This window comes from Strongylocentrotus purpuratus, unplaced genomic scaffold (assembly GCF_000002235.5).
Source record: "Strongylocentrotus purpuratus isolate Spur 01 unplaced genomic scaffold, Spur_5.0 spur5_contig_850, whole genome shotgun sequence".
In the NCBI taxonomy this organism is placed as follows: Eukaryota; Metazoa; Echinodermata; class Echinoidea; order Camarodonta; family Strongylocentrotidae; genus Strongylocentrotus; species Strongylocentrotus purpuratus.
Window position 1 is genome coordinate 2,110,136 of NW_022145558.1, and position 17,430 is coordinate 2,127,565.

The window sequence follows — 17,430 nt, forward strand, 5'->3', positions numbered from 1 at the left end:
AAAATTCCGTCTTTCTTCACAAACAGTGGAAATAAATACAAAGGGCTGAAGAAGCTCGTAGCTCAGCGAGTGAAAGCTTACCAAGATCAGGTAATGTTTCCAATGATATTGAAGAAAGAACTAAATGTAATCATATTACGAGAACCACACAAACAATTACTACAACCTTAACAACAACTACGACTAATAATAATTTTGTGTGCAATTCATTTCATTTTTTATTTACAGAAGGAGAAGCTGATCGCATTGTACAAACTTCAGGAACCTGTCTGGTTACATGCAACCATGTGGAGATTTCACTGGAGCACTTTACAATAGGACTTCCGGCCTTCATTACAAATCTGTTCTACATGAAAAGCAAACGAATGTCCTTCATGCCTTTTCTTCCAAAGATTATGCCACAGTGTAGAGAAATGCCGCTCGAGTTTCGTATGGCCAACAAACCTCATGGAAACTCTTGGGTATGGCATAAATATCTGTCATATAAAGTAATCTCAATTAAATATCCACTATTTTTTTCATTAAAACACACATACATTAATGCTCACCAATTGCCCACTAAGTGAATAGTGATGTTTTGATAGGATCGGCTTCATTTTCATTAACATGAAAGACGTAAAACTAAATCCATGCTGTTTGTCAAGACTACAAATTCAAGGGATTCAAATCCTCTTCAAAAGTTATGTTTTGCATGGTCATATGTGTAATATTCTTTAACTTTGCGCTTTCACTATATGTAGGTAGTCCATAAAAGAATGGTGAGCTTGACCAGGCTAATAATGAGAGGAGCGTCATGGCCTGGTTCATCCAGCTTACCTGCACTCACTAAATACTACCTCTCTTACCTTTCTCGGCCTCTCTCCTAACAATAGCAAGTAGTCCTCTAAAGGACTACCGAAAGAACACGCTCACTTTACTTACTATTCTATCCCATTTGAAACCCAACATGGCTAAGAAGGTAAACTTATGGAATGTTAAAAGTATTCATATTGAATTCACTGTGGGCCTAGTGAATGATAAATTCTTCTGGAAGTTGTGTGTCAATACCTCTATAAATGATTCAAAGTGTTGCCGTTATACCCTCCTTCAAAGCTAAAAACTATTTAGAAAAATATGTTTTGTGCCAGTTTGAACTATGATACATGCAACTTTTGTGTATTCTCAAGTCTGAAAGTTGTATAAATAAACATCGTCTTGTCACCTAACCTTGTCACAGAGAGATGTTCATGAAATCGGAGAGAAAGCAGAGTATCAACCCGCTAAAGATGATGATGATGAGATGAATGTCAAATGTGAAGATATGGAAATCACTTGCCAACTGAATGATAATGACACATGTAGAAAGGTAAGAATCCCCCACCTCCCCCTTCCCTTATTAGATGTTGTGGCTCTTGGGTTCAAACTGGTCTCGGATGTATGATCGTTATCTTAAGTATAATGAATCGGTTTATTCGTTATTCCTTACACACCACGTATCTTATTGTATATTATTTTTCATATATTACCTAGTAAGATGTCAATTAAGACTGGTTCTGATATGAAAGACCATCCCTGTAATCTGGGAGAATCCAGCATTTCATTAGACCATCTTGCTCCGGTTGTCTGATTTTCGCCATCACAAACGTAGCTAGTTCGCCGTCTATAGAACGTATATAGCAGACGGCAAAATGCGGATCAGACGACACTTGATAGTAACTTTGTATGTGAGATTGCTTTGCTAAATATAAGATATAAGAACCTTTTCCATATCTTTAAACTATCATTGATATCTGATAATTTAACAGTTAGTAAAATAAACCTACCAAACTACATACTACAATGAAATACTTGACTGAAAGTAGGGGAGATTGATGTGGTGCACAATTGCACCCCTCTGTTAATAATCGAATAGTCCATGGTGTGTCATGAATATTCATGTTTTTGCTTACCTCGGCAAAATGTTTGCCTATACTAAATGGAAAAAATTACGGTGGGGGGGGGGGGGGGCTGGCTGAAGTGGATATAATGAACCAAGCAGAACTGATCTATGATAATTCATGCTTCTTAACCTCCGTGTGCTTGACCTATAATCTTACAATCGCGTGGTAAATTGCGTCCTATTTCGACTTGTTACACATGCGTTATATATGCAATGGCGAGCTTGCGACCTATTTTGATCAAATTACGGTGGGTGAATTTCCAAAAGTCAATGGGACATGAGGGTCCCAATGAAAGAGCTAGTGATAACGTACGTCGGGGTGGATATGCTTTTCGTTTTAACAAAAAAAAATGAATTTTTAACGATTTTTCTTTTGTGTAAAAGTCCATAGGCTAACATGTTTATAGGCTGCTGGACTCTGGCGATAGGGGTGGTTGTCAAATGAGACTAAACAGAGCTATATGCAACTTAAAGACATTACTAGGTAACATATTTCTAGAGAGATACAGTTAGTACGGCGGCGTAGCGTCGTAACATTGTACTTTTATATAAAGACGCCGAATGAGCAAGTTACTAAATAGTACATACTGAGCAATATTAGTTATGGAAGAACTTAAAAAACAGGTTTATCGGGTAGGAATTTGCAATCGTAAACTTGCCCAAATAAAATAAAACAATCGGTCACGCTTAAATTCAGACCCAACCGTTACGCAATGATTCTCATCTTGTTCATGTTATTAGCAAAGTAGGTGAAAACCCAACACAATTAAGTTTCATTAGATTGTTCACAAGATCTATTTGCAGTAGCTAGACGACTTAGTTTGCGTTAAGAAAACAAATTCGGGTTATAATTAGCGTAAAATTATAGCTTAAATCCTGAAAAGCCGGCAAGTTTAATACATGAAGGCGTTCGGAATAATGTGTCACAATTATATTACACCTCCCACATGGACAGGCACTTGATCCTTGAACCTGAGAAAAATGGGAGGGGATAATAATTGATAAAGAAGTGCGGGAAAAAAATAATTTGTTTATTAAACCATATAAAAGCAATTGTAGCATAAAAAGAAGAAGAAGGAGAGCCCAATAGGAGAACATTACCTGGAGATTGGCTTAGTTCAAGTTTTAAGAGGCGCCCAGCTCCCATCCCTCGTTAAATTTCAGACTAAACAAATTTTTTTAAAGCCACACAAATGATGGATATTTTCCGCTTTGGCCGCACTAGCTGCGACCTTGCAAATTCTTTTGCAAGGTGACCGTTGATGTACAGTCATCTTGAAAGTGCTTTCATACTTTCGTATCAACTCATCAGAGTTTATTCGACACCATGATCATGTAACGTTAATTTACCTACAAAGTAACGTAAAGATCATACGAAATTACATTATCAGAATCATAATTATGGGCTCATTAAATTTTGGGTTACTAATTTAATAGACTCTAGGACTGGTTAAATATTCATATTCAGGAAATCTAGGAATCAAGTTTACAAATGCAGAGGCATAGATACAGGAGGGGACACATAACCCCCTCCACCGATTCTTGCTAAATGAATATATATAATTTTTTTTTTTTTTTTTTTTAAGGCAACGTGAAAGGATGATTCCCCACCAGATCATTCTCTCGCATTTCAGGTAAACCCGCTCCCTACCCGCCAATACAAGTTCTCCATCAGTTTCAATCGGTTCTAACGAAATTTATAAAATTGCAATTACTAAGCCCACTCGACCATAACAGACTCGCTTTAAAATACCGTGCCCCATGACATGTTCTGAAACACCTTTCCACTGACCTCTACGGTCGCTTACGTAGCGGTAGGGTCCGGATTTTTATTAAGATGAGATTTTACTCGCCGAGTTGACCATGCATAATTTAACTATTTCATGAAGAATTACCACATAACACAGATTCTGAAAGTCTTTCCATATCTGATACTGACCAGTGTGGGTTATTTTAGACAAAAGTGCACAAATTTTTAGCTATGCCGCTGTACGAAGATGTAAAATGTATGTCAACATCTGGCAACATTGAAAGGCTGTGGGATTGATTTACTGAAAAGCCTTGATTCTTTGATATAGAAGGTTCCGAGCCGCAAAGGTAGACAGAAGCAAAATGTTAAAGTATTGTGATGCGCAGATAATTTGATGAATCAATGAGCATAAGAAGTAAATATTCAATTGTAGTATGATGAAGTATATCTAAATTTTAACATTTCCAAGCCTCAACGTTGATAGCTTATTGAAATACCAGATTTGAAAGTGTCACATACGTAGGCTATGTTATGTTCAGTTCGAGTCCCTTTCCGATTTACTATGGTTACAGTATTTCATATAGCTCTATCCTGAACGATTATTCTATCAAATGAAACATGTACCATAAACGCCCGCACTTTCCGAATCCAAATATTTTTCATTTTAATTTTGTATTTTTTAGGCTTGATATGTTTGCTTGTACTCGTTTATCCAAATTGTGTGCATTTTCTTTGTCACAACATTTAGGTCCGCGAAAACTACTTACCATTATTATAAAAGTATTTCACGCTCCGGTATATACAAACAACGAAATCTATGAACTGACAAATTCAAAATTCAACATTCAGGCTGCAGGCTGAGTTGTACATTCATGTTGCCTTTGTGTTAGATGCTTGAAGCTAAGAGATTGCAAACAACGGCGATGTTATTTATAACAAGTAACCTGTACGACGAGCTAACATGATGTTAGAACTACTCTATAAAGCAGACTATCTAAATATCCTTTCCTTATGAAAAAGAGAACTAGTTGATTGTTTTCACCACCTTCAAGGAGACAAATATATCTATGATCATACCCTCCATACTACCACCACCTTGTATTCTATATAGAACATGCATTTAATGTTATCTTTACTTGTTCATCGTATGTAATAACCTCATGTGTACTCCCCTACAAATGTATTCAAAGTATGCTAATCCTCTTTTCCTTTATATTGTGCTAATATGAACACTTAATCATATCCAATGATAGAATGTCGATGCAAGCTTCATCGAAAAGAGGAAGCATACTGTCTACTTCAAATTGGACTTTATCGGGAAAGCAGATGATCTGCTGGTGAATCTGGAAGTGATACAGTCTAAGCTTCCAATGGAAATAATGTTCAAGACCAATTTCCTTGCCTCTCGTGAGTTAAAAAAGAAAATTAGCTTATCTGTTTCGTTTGAATTGTTTCACTTTGACTAAAAGCGGCAACCATTACTACATCAACCATGCTAAAAACAAAAAAGTTTTGAAATTTAAAAACACTTGGTTACCTCCTAGTAAAGAATAAAGGAAAAATTCGTTGTCACTGACGGATGATTTTTATGTTAACTAGCTGAAAATGACATTTAAATTCAGCTGCAAATATTGATGAGGGAAGTTGATTTATTTGTCACATCGATCGAATTCTAAACTCCATTTTCCATTATAAGTGTGAAAACTCTTTGTCATGAACGGACATTATGAGTGTCATGGGCAGACATGAACTTTAACAAAAGAACCTGTTAATTTCGTCTTTAAGATAAAAACACACCCTCTGCAGCCTTTACACTTCTTCTTTAGCATGTATTTTGTTCTTACTATTTCCATCCCTCTCCTCTTCTAAGAAAGACTCTGAATTTAGATGTAAGGAATTTGCTTACGTCGGGTTTTTCATATTCAAACTTAATCTCACCAACATACATAGCATGTTGATCATTAGCAGATTTGATACAATAGTAATAAAATGAGGTAACAAGATTTAATCAATGAAAAATTAATATTTGTGTGATCGAATCTTAATTCAATTTACAATGTGACATAATTCTACAACAAATTACATGAATGTAAAGAACACGTGTTTTTACGAGGTTCAGACAATTTCCCACTTTTAACATCAGCAACAGCCAAGACATCACTCGGAAACACAGTTTCCGCTTCCTCGTTATCCTTGGTTTCCACATCAGTCACCATTCCTCATCCAGATGAATCAGCAGTAGCCGATGAAGTTTCCACTTTTCAAACCAGGTTAGATTCCTTTCCTAAACGCTAAATGGTTAAATAATGGCTTTTAGATTATTCTTGATTAAAATCTTATTGATAGGATAGACCGAAACTTAGTATTTATATATATATAAATGACTACTACTAATAATACAAAATAATTCATCAATAACTATTTTTTCATAATACTTGATGCATCCAGACATTTAGTAGTCAAAGAGCTCATTGCAGCTATGAAGCATTTGATATTCTCAATGCTTGGAGGATGAATGTTCAAAACGACTTGACAGCTTACAGAGGGGTATCTACCCAAAACGTAACGATAATTGAAATATAAATTGACGAAGTCTCACATGACAACGCAATGGAATTGGCAAACCACTTTCAACTCATGTAAAGTAAAGGTGCTCACGAACATTTTAACAATACGACCCAGCACACATTCACAGTGAGTTGAGAAATTCTTTTACATAATATTTTCCTATTGTTTAAATCCTTGTCATATAGTGACGCGGTATCGGATGGACAACTGAATATTCTTGCAACCCACATCCCTCACGCGAAATACAATGACCTGTCCGTGGGACTCGGTATTGAGTTCAACGAGGCATCACGTATTTTGAAGCAGCACGGTAGTGACTCGAAGCCAGCGATGAGAGAGTGCCTTTCTATATGGAAAAACAAGTCGGGTGGAAGTTTCACCGAGCTGAAGAGTATTTTTAATAATTTTCACTTAGAGGGTTTATGGAGGAAATATATGAAATAGATCTGATGTTAAGGAAATCTCTGATGGCTTTTCACCTAACTGGTGCACAAAGAAATCCTATTATTTCACTAAATTTGTAAAAATTGGTATAAGATATCAAATGAATAATAAAGTGTTATTTTAACAGTAACAACAAAATTAAAATCTGCAGTTGCTATAATGATAATATAATCTTTTTTTTAAAACAAAAAAGATACACATTCTGTAAAAAATATTCCGGGGGATTGATGCACCGGCTGAATCAAACTACTTAACCTTAAAAAGGCGTTCAAAAATATGCATTATGCACAGCCTGCATTAAGCACAGTCTGATACAGTATTTTAATCTTTGTAGAGGGGAAAAAGTTAAATTAAACACATTTTAGAATGGCAGACAACGATGGTTTTATTTGTATTCTCTTTGATTGAGATGATATTTATTACAAAATAATTTGTACTTCAGGAATTTAAGGTAAGTCAGATGTTATGACAACTTTCCTGGGGAATCCTGATAGCACTTAACATCACTAAACATGTCTGTCGGATTCCACCTGTCCTGAAATGTACCCCCTCTCTTCCCTTTCTGTTACAAATATCTACTAACTCTACAAAGTTATGACCACTGTTGTACATCCGACAGTCGGTGATAACATTACCAGTTGTCAACTAGTGGTTTAAAGTACTCTCCAGTCTACATCAACTCTGAATTTGGGGATAAATTTGGTTGCCAACTATCTTCTTATTTGTTTTTATTTTTTGATATTTAGTCAAATGTAAATAGAAAATATTTTAAATAATACATTATTAATATCTATATCTTGTACTGCCTGCCATGTATGGCTAACACATCACTGAAGTGTTGTTACATGGTTGTTAGCCTGAAAAGATGTTTTATTGCATGAACATAATACTAGGTTTGACGGACAAATACAAAGGTCATTCCTGTAGTAAGAGAGAGGAATTAGAAAGCTTATCTTGTTTACTATTCTTGATATTCTATTATTCATGATCTTGTTCGTGGCACTCGAGGTCAGTCATTTATGTCTTAGGTCATATATAAGAGATATGAATGAGTAATTCCCATCTCATTGTAGTAATATTATTGTATTAAACTAAATCATGATCAGTCGTCGCAGTAAGACAGAATAATACAGAGAGAAGTAGTAAAAGAGGGCGTAGTTAGGCAGAGAGGAATCTTCATCTCGATTTACAGGATTATGATTATGATGCAATGTAGTTATGTTTATATTTTTATATGATCAGTAGATCTGAATAGGACATAGACACATGTGATATCTTATGAATTGTCAAAGATTTTTCTTATATACAGTGACAATTCTTTCAAGTTTTATTTCAACCATCCATCGCTCCTGTACAGTGTTTTTACCATTACATCTCATAAATGTATGAGATGTTAGTTTCTTTCCATCTATAGTGTAATGATCGTTTCCATTACAACCTGAGTTGTAATGATTTGCCAGTTTGTGTGCAGTACATCTAAATATGGGAAAGTTAAGTAGAATCTTGCAACGTGCGTTACGTTGTGAGAGGTGCATTCTCTTTGTTTGAGCTGTACTGAAAATATTGTTCTTCTTACAGGCTTTTTAATTGCCTTGTGAAAATCTGAAATCATCTGAAAGCCTGTGATTTCCTCTTTTTGTTACACATGTGTATTTTAAATGTGCATGGGTTTGCAGGACTGCTGTAACGTGTTATTGATATCCGGAATGTGTTGACTATGTAAATTACATGTGAATAATGTTGTCAGCTAAGGAATCACATTGCATTCATTCACGTCTTTCTACAAACGATTTTATATCGGACATTATTTGGCAAATATATATAAGAGTGTAGATCTTTGGTTTGTGAATAAAGTGGACACAAAGAATACACGTGACAAGTTTAACAGCAGGACTTGCGAAATATGGATTTCTTGCAAGAACAAACAAAACTTGTAACTATTTCATCAGTCACTGTAGAGACAATAATTCCATGTATTTACCAAAGCAGTAAGTCTTACAGAATATATTTCAAATGGATATAATTTGCTTTAAACTATTGTTTCATCATGGGATACGCAAATTATTTGGTTATCTTTGGTATGACATACGCCTTATACATCTATGGTTATATGGATTTTATGTTTGTTGAGTTGAGATGTTTAGTTATATTTTGTAAAAATATCTATGTACAGCGGCAGCCTAAGTCAAGCAATCTTTTATAAAAACTTAAGGCTTTGCCAAGTCATCCGTTTTAAAGGAAACATACAGTGTAGAATATTGCCATTTTATAAGTGGTGATACCACTTTTTTTCGTCAGAAAGCGATAGTATATATAATCATGCTTTATGTTGTGACAAGATGTAGATATGTTTGATGTGGAAGTCTTAATACGAGACTATTTTGATACTTAACATGGCATAGATCTACAAAACACAAAGTTCAGCATTTAGTTTCGTTATTTTGTTGTTGAAAGGGAACACAGGTATACAGGCCCGATTTTGGTATGTAAGAGGATATAATTGATAAAAGTTTATGGAACCATGTTCATTTTGATTGTTACGTGATATTGATAATGATATAAATACAAAAGTATGCTTTGTACAGGATTGATTGTCCAATGTACAGTTTGAATAGTTAAAACATTGTGTGATATTAAAGACATTATAGATTACGCTGAATAAAGATATGCCTCAAGTGAGAAAAAATAACATTCAAGCACATGGATTTAAAAGAAATCACAGTACTACAAAATCGCCGGACTGAAATGTCACAGATAGTTTGACTTTTTCCTCAAAGATAAGATGCATGTAAATTGAAAAAGAAAAAAAAAGATATAATATATATATATATATATAACATATGCACAATCCTGACAGCTAACAGTGGGAGTATTATTATTTAATGTATTTTGTTTAAATTATATGTTTTCAGCAGTGGTGAAAAGTGTATACGCAAATGTTACTGTCTTTTAAATCCTACAGTTTGCCTTTTGAAAAGATATCATATCCTATTTTTACATTTGTTTTTGTTTTTGTTTTAGACTATTTTACATAATTGTATATTTGTGCATGTATTTGCAAGATTCTGTCTTCGATGTCTTGATAAAACTATATGATATATATCAATATTCTGTCAATACCAGAAAAAAAACTTACTGGCCTCGGTGTTGATCAATCAATTAAAGCAATTCAGTTTTTACTCCTCAAATCGGCCATTTTTACATTTATCTTGCACTGAATATTATTACTTACTAGTGCAACTGATTTGGATCACACTCTGTACTGCAGTAAATATGGATTTGAATTTGATTATACTCTTAAATTAATGTATCTAAATATGTATTGAATCACTTGCTAGTCGTGGTGGTCTCTGAATTATGTATTTACACTGTTCATGTATTATAATATATGCATATACCAACTGCTGGAACAACCAAAACCGTTGTTCTTTTTGTCCTAGATCACGAGGTCAAATTGATTGCCAATATCCAATCGTCTTTGTAATTGGGCGAGTCCATGCTATTTTGTCCCATATTAGATTCAGTATATGTGATAAATGTATCAAGCTGATAGCCCTACTCGAGTGTGAATCATACAAAACATGCAATTAAATGATATTTCATGTCAGTTAATGTTCACAATTCCATAATAAAAATTCAACAATACTTGCAATGTATGGAGCTAGGTTTATATAGAACGTATATGTATTTACCTTGAATTGGCCCAATAATGTAATTAAATGAAGAAAAAAATATTTACTATTATTTGTTTTATTGATTGTATGTATTCTCATTCGGAGGTACTTATATAACATTTTAGAAGACTTGAAAAAAAAAAAAACGATGTTTGCTCAAATACCAAAATATGTAATGTGATCGAGCAATTTTGGTTTCATGAATAGAATGTTAAATGTAACATTACCTCAATTTTTGATAATGGCAAAACCTTCTTTTCCCTCAATATCAGTTATAAACATTATATCTGTAGTTTTTAATAAGTTGAATGGTAACATGTAACTATTTTTATTCACTACTATAGTCACAATCAAATTGTCTAAAGTAATACCATAGTATATCAAAAAGTATTCCTGTACTAACTGTAAATTATATCGAATCTGTGCCTCATTATATATATCTATATAAAAAGATATTATGGCATATATCCTGGAGTAATACCATACTAAGTTTGAGTTTGAGTTTAGTTTCGTTTATTTCACATGAAAAAAACAATACATTAACAAAACATTGCATATTTGCAAAATCGATATTCGTTAAAAATAAAGACATCTACACAGCATAGGTTTATATTGCATTTACACTAAATAATTTCGAAATTACATGTGAAAAAAGGAACCAAATACTATACTACGATAGAAAGTATTACTGTTAAACTGAAGGGTTAGTGCTTTATCATATATGTATATAGGAAGATTATCATGGCATATTTTCTAAAGTAATACTTTATTACGTGAGAAGTATTACTGTACTAACTGAAAAGTATATTGATTATGTGCCTCCATATATATGTATATATATACGAAGATTATCGTGGTATATTTTCTGAAGTAATACCATATTGTTAGAAAGTATTACTGTTCTAACTGCAAAGTATGTTGATTCTGTGCCTCGTTATATATGTATATATATATATATATATATATAGGAAGATTATCATGGTATATTATCTGAAGTAATACCATACTACGTTAGAAAGTATAACTGTACTAACTGTAAAGCAAATTGATTATGTGCCTAATTATATATGCATATTTTCAATTCAATTCAATTCAAAAATGGATTTTACTATTGCAAAAACATGTTTCATACAGATTGAATTTTACATGACAGACAGCACTGGCTGGAATGTTCATGTTTACATGTTAGGCCAATAAATAACAATGTTAGAAATATATACATGTACAAAAAACAGCAATATCAAAATAGGACTTAGATTCTGTAACTGAAAACCATAAACACATTGCACAAGTTATCAACAATACAACAAAATATATAGATATCATGGCATATGTTTTTTTTATTTTATTTTAAATTTCATACTGGTATTGGGATCTGTTAACTATATGCCTACTTTGCAGTAGTTATGTGACTTTGATGCCGTTTTTCGACATTGTATGTGATGTTTTATATATCTCTTGCTGCAGTAATCTATATTCAGCAAACATTCGTTTATTCTTGACTTCTTTATGTTATATTTTTAAAATCTCTTGTTTCACCAACTTGTAATCTTTGTTTTCTTCCACTTATTCCGGGGGTAAATAATTGTATATGTACATAAATATGTCACTTGAAGTATATGTTACTCATTTTTTAATTGGTGTTCATTTGTGTTAAATTTGTATTACTGTGTATAAACTAAAATTTGACATGCAGAAAAAAATGCTGAATTTCAGAAAGTACTTTGCTTGACCAAAATACCGTTGTCATTTTATTTGATGTGTTTTACATGACGTCTCTAAGTCTGTGAACATTTTTAGAGATGTGCAAGTGTTTGTGAATTCATTTTATTTTCTTTACCATCGTATTGTATTCGGTGAGCAAGTTTGCTTTGGTTTTTTATGCAGTGCTCATATACTAGACTTGGTACTTGTGCAAATTGAAAAGTAGATTTTGTTAAATTGTCAATATCAGAACAAATGACGAGAACATTTTTTGTTTTGTTATCTCATATGAAACAACTTGTCCTACAATTGAAGACATTTACGTAGCCAACATTGAAATCTGCTAAATTTGTCAATTTTTGTATAGACATTTGTAATTTCAGTACTATGTTAATATCATTATTTGATTTTTATTTGAATTGATTTGGTTATTGGTTGGCATGCATTTTTTTCATACATTTCCATGAACATAATATGGTTTGATACAATATTTTAAGTGTATATAATTGTATTGTATAAAGATAATAAACGAAATTAAACAAATATATTGAATGCATAATTAACATACATTACATGCAGGAGGGCTACATAAATAAGCAAGTAGCTTGACTTGCACGCAGCCCTCAACTTAGATACAACAATAAAAAAAAAGAGTGACTTGCAGTGCAGTGAATAACCTCATTTCGACTTCTGTTGTAATAGTTCTTCAAGTTGTTTTCCTGTCATCCTGTTCAGTTGTTTATGCCATTTATCTAGTTTCCATTTTATTTGCATCGCCTTCACCTAGCTCCTATCCCTTGCCTTCATCCTTCATTATAATTCCGGAGACTACCCCTGACTCATCCTCGTCCCGTTCTCATTAGTTCACCTTTGACCCTTGGTTCTTCAAATTTATGGATTCTTTTATTTTCTGTTCTTCTATTGGGTACTTGCCCATTCATTTGAATATATTTGAATATGTTTTGTAAAAACAAGGAAGGTGAGGTTTGTAGTGCAGGCAAAATAAATCAGAGCACTTCTAGACTTCTTCTCTTCAATGTCTTTTATTTCGAGTACTTCTGTTCAGCTCCATTTATTTGTAGGTTCTTAATTCAATTAGTTTGGTGTTTTCACTGTTCGTTTTTTGACTGAGTTTGATTCTTGTTTGTTTGATTGTAGGGTAATTCAGAATTTATTTTGTCTATGTTACAATATCATGATGTAAGGAGGGGAGGGGAACCCTTCTAGCTCCCCCAACAAAACTACGAGGCACGTGTAGAAAATGAATGCCATTACCTCAACCTCATCCCCTTCCAACGGCCTCTTCATGTTTAAGTACTCCTAAGGAGGGGGAGAAGGAGGAGGAAGAAGAGGAAGGAATTAAAAGGAGGAGGATATAGGAGGCATATTACGGGGAGTGAAAAGGAGGTTTAAGAGGAGCTAGCTGCAGAGAACGATAGGAGTCATCAAAGAGAGAGATATGAAGAGGGATCCAGAGACGAATGTAAACCAAACATATAAAGTTAACAACTAAATTATTTATACCCAAAGAGAGAAAAGTAAAGACATACAACATCAGAAACGGATAGCAACCTATTCCTACAGGAAAGAACGAGCTATAAAAGTTGGCCATACTTATTTGATAAGCAATGCTTTTTTTTCAATAGTTTTTTTTATTTTTTTTCTCCAAACCATACAAACAAATCTTCGAAATAAAATACAGTTGTTTTTCCTTGACATGAATTCAAAACATTTTCATTACATAGATTGGACAATTGATGAAAACAAAAATGAAATCAGTTGTAACTTAAAACAAATAACCCCGCCCCCCCACTCCGTGAACGGAGGGATATCATGCGTGTTACCAAATGTCTGGTAAAGGGGTACTTTTCACGAACCAAAGTCCGGCTCTTACATTCGCAAAAAAGACTTTACACACCGGACTTCAGGGAAGTTTTCAAAAGGAGGGAACATGCATATGCGTACCCTAAATAACACTGAGTGGAGGGGCCGGGAAATATCCCCATCCAATCAAACACACTACTCCCCCCCTCCACACCATGCGACACACACACACCACCCGACCACACTTCCACCACACATTGTTTCTAGCCCCCCCCCCCCAGAATACCCCTAATTGGAGCTACAGACAAACAGAAACAATCTATTTAAAACAATTTTTGTTATCATTTAAACGAGGCTAAAATAACATATGTTAGATAAACACAAACACTCACACACGCACACACGCACACACGCACGCACACACACACACACACACGCATACACATACATACGTGTATATGTACCCTACCTACACTCGCACTCCCCCCCCCCACACACACAAACAAAAAGAAAACACAAACCGCCAAAATGAATCAGACATAATAAGAAAAAGCAAAACGAGAAAACTCACTCATATTCGTTATATTTGCTGTCGCCATCTGCACTCGGCATATCAGACGAAATACGGGCAAATCTGAGATAGCCTATTTTGTCCCCTACGTTGGCATCATCCATCATCCATCCAATTCGATCCCGGAATAGGCCATTTTTGTATCGTAACCAAATTCATACTTAAGTGCCCCGATACGAATTTTTTCATTCACATGTTACACATGTTTACGAATAATTGTATTTCAATACTCAGAATATATATTGCAAGTGGTGTTAGGGATGACAAGCCATGACGTTTCACCTACCTAGCAAAAACTAATGTATACTTTTTTTGAATTTTGACTACTAGATACATTCATGATTATAGAGGCGCTTCAAAAAGTCTTCCCGCCTCCCCATCCAGTGGCGGGGCAGTGGCGGATCAGGGGGGGGGGGGGGAAGGGGCGAAGCCACTCCGCTGGAAAAAATAACAGGTAAAAACACGTTAATCTTACCTTGTAAAAAAAAAAAAAGACGAACCCCATCCCCTGACAAAAAAAAAAGTACTAGTTTTTTTGTGTGCTGAAGGGGGTGAGGGGGGGGGGGGGTGTTGAGTAAACAAAAATTAGTGATCCGTACCCCACCTCTTCCTCCCGCTTTTTCACCGGCTGGCTGATTCGCCGCTAAATATTTTCTCACGAATCGGGCCCCTCCATTGCCGCCGGCTGGTTCCGCCCCTTGCTGGTAACCTCACTAGGACCGATGACCGCTATTCATCACGTGTAAGTTCCTATACGTGAAGGACCGCTATTCATCAAACGGAAAGGGGGTCACTTTTCATATTGATAAGGACCGCTATTCATAATGCAACATGGGGGTCGCTATTCATAATCATAAAGAAGGGGCGCTATTCATAATGGCACTTATGAATAATGACTCTTTTTCTGAAATTATGAATATCGTCCTTATTAATAGCTGTCCATATGAATAGTGAGCGGACCCCCCACCCTCCACCCCCACATCCCCTCCTACCCGGGCTATCACGATATCAAGCAATCACTTATTGTAATAGCCCGTCCTCTTTTGCGTATTAATTTTCTTAATCGATAATTCTCGGTTGTCAGTTTACATTTTGTTTTAATGACATCATATATTGTCAATATTTTGTATTCACGTTCAAAAAAGTTGTTATATATTGCATATAGTGTATTTTTGAAGTGCAATTTGATTTGTATGCTGGAGAAAATAAATTCAATTCAATTCCTTTTAAATATGCATAAATTAGGTTACATCAGGATAAAGGCCAATTTGTAGAGCGCCAATGAGACTGAAAACAACTTAATATACCATTCAAGATTATCTCTCTGTCTCTCTCTCTCTCTGTCTCTCTCTCTCACTCTCTCGCTCTCTCGCTCTCTCGCTCTCCCTCTCTTGGTGTGATGGCTTATCCGATGGTTTTATCCGGTAAAAAACTCAACAAAAAATTAGATCAGAGTAAAGACAATAATTTTATGTATTTGGCAACAATTCAGTTTAGAACTCTTGTTTGATATTAATCTGTTTATATAGGACAAGGACACAGCAAATATCTTGTAGTTGCCCACGTATTCATATTCACCGCTCCACGTAACTGCCAAGAATTATCTAAAAAAAAAACATAAATAGAAACATAGAACAAAAAATAAAGGTTCCGAAATGTCTATGAATTTCAAACCGATGAGTCAGTGATATTGAGAACCTAGGAGATAAACAACCCACGAGAGAATGAAGTTATACTGAGGGGGAGGAAGAAAAATTGCGGTCTCATTGGTTTTTGGTCTAATGAACCATTGAAAAGAAATGCACAATGAAAGGTTTAAATAATCGAGATGAAATATTGAAAACCTAAAAGATTCATGAAAAATGTAGCAAGAGGAAAACGAGGAAACTCAATGGAGAGAGCAAAAAAAAGTTTAGGAACCGAAAAACTTAGAAATTCAAAGAGGACAGAAATAGAAATAGAATACATGATATAGATAAGAACGGAAATCTGGGCCCCATTGTAAAAAGAGTTGCTATTGATTAGAATCAATCGCATGTCCTATGATCAATCGCAAGTTTGCAGTCTTATGTACATAGTTGCAATTGATATCAATATCAAATAAGATTTATCGCAACTGTTTATAAGACGGGGCCCTGGTCAACTTTTGTGACGGAATATGGCCTATGCTGTATCCGTACATATGAGGTTTCAGATTACAATTTTATTCGTTTCATTTTGAAAGTTAGAAATTATTGTTAAGCATTTTATGTTATTACGTACTTTTCTTCCCAATAATGATCATATCAAATGTTTCTAATGTAAGCACCATGTTATTGCTTTAGTTGCTCCAAGAGGTGATATTACCAAAAAATACAAATATAAAAAAGGCTTAGAAACACGTAAGAAAAGCACTCAGACAATGTCGGCCTCACTGGCTTTAGATTCCGTGAGCCACCGGTCTCGTGGATCATCAGAATAAGTTGAAAGAAGGTCCATAAAACAGCCTTGTCGGTTGTTGGTCTCGGGGGGGGGGGGGGGCATAGTTAAATATTTACTCTCACCAAATTCGGTTTTAGTGGCTATATAAAACATGTGAAGGAAAAAAAGATCGGCAAACAATCATTCGAAATAAACCAAGAATTTATTTTAGGATTAGCGTTTTAATTGAAACAGACCAAAACAAAAGAAAATAAACATTCTAAAGATTTATGTTCGACGAGAAATTAATTCAAAGCGATTAAATGATAATCATGGTTACATAATATAAGGCCAAAATGAATGAAATTCCTATATTCTCACCTTTCTCTTTATTGTATGGCTTGTCTCATTTCGAATTAATTTGAAAATTTTGTGCTGAAATTTGAAGTCAAGGATCTGATGTTTTCAAAAAAATGATGTACATAAATTACCATGTAATGCAATTTCACCTCGTTTAGAGCCTCTACAGTGCATGGAACAAAGAAAGAAAATACAATTTAATTATCTAAGATAGTAT

The 17,430-nt window shown here is 34.5% G+C and overlaps 1 protein-coding gene across 1 annotated transcript in view; it reads left to right on the forward strand.

Annotated features, from left to right (window-relative positions):
* Positions 1–17,430, forward strand: part of LOC105447010 (ankyrin-3-like) — a 39,058-nt gene that overhangs the window by 10,605 nt on the left and 11,023 nt on the right. Inside the window, exons 7-8 of the mRNA XM_030993912.1 lie at positions 229–461; positions 1,217–1,345. Of these exons, the coding sequence (XP_030849772.1) occupies positions 229–461; positions 1,217–1,345 (362 nt within the window). The remainder of the gene's footprint in view (positions 1–228; positions 462–1,216; positions 1,346–17,430) is intronic.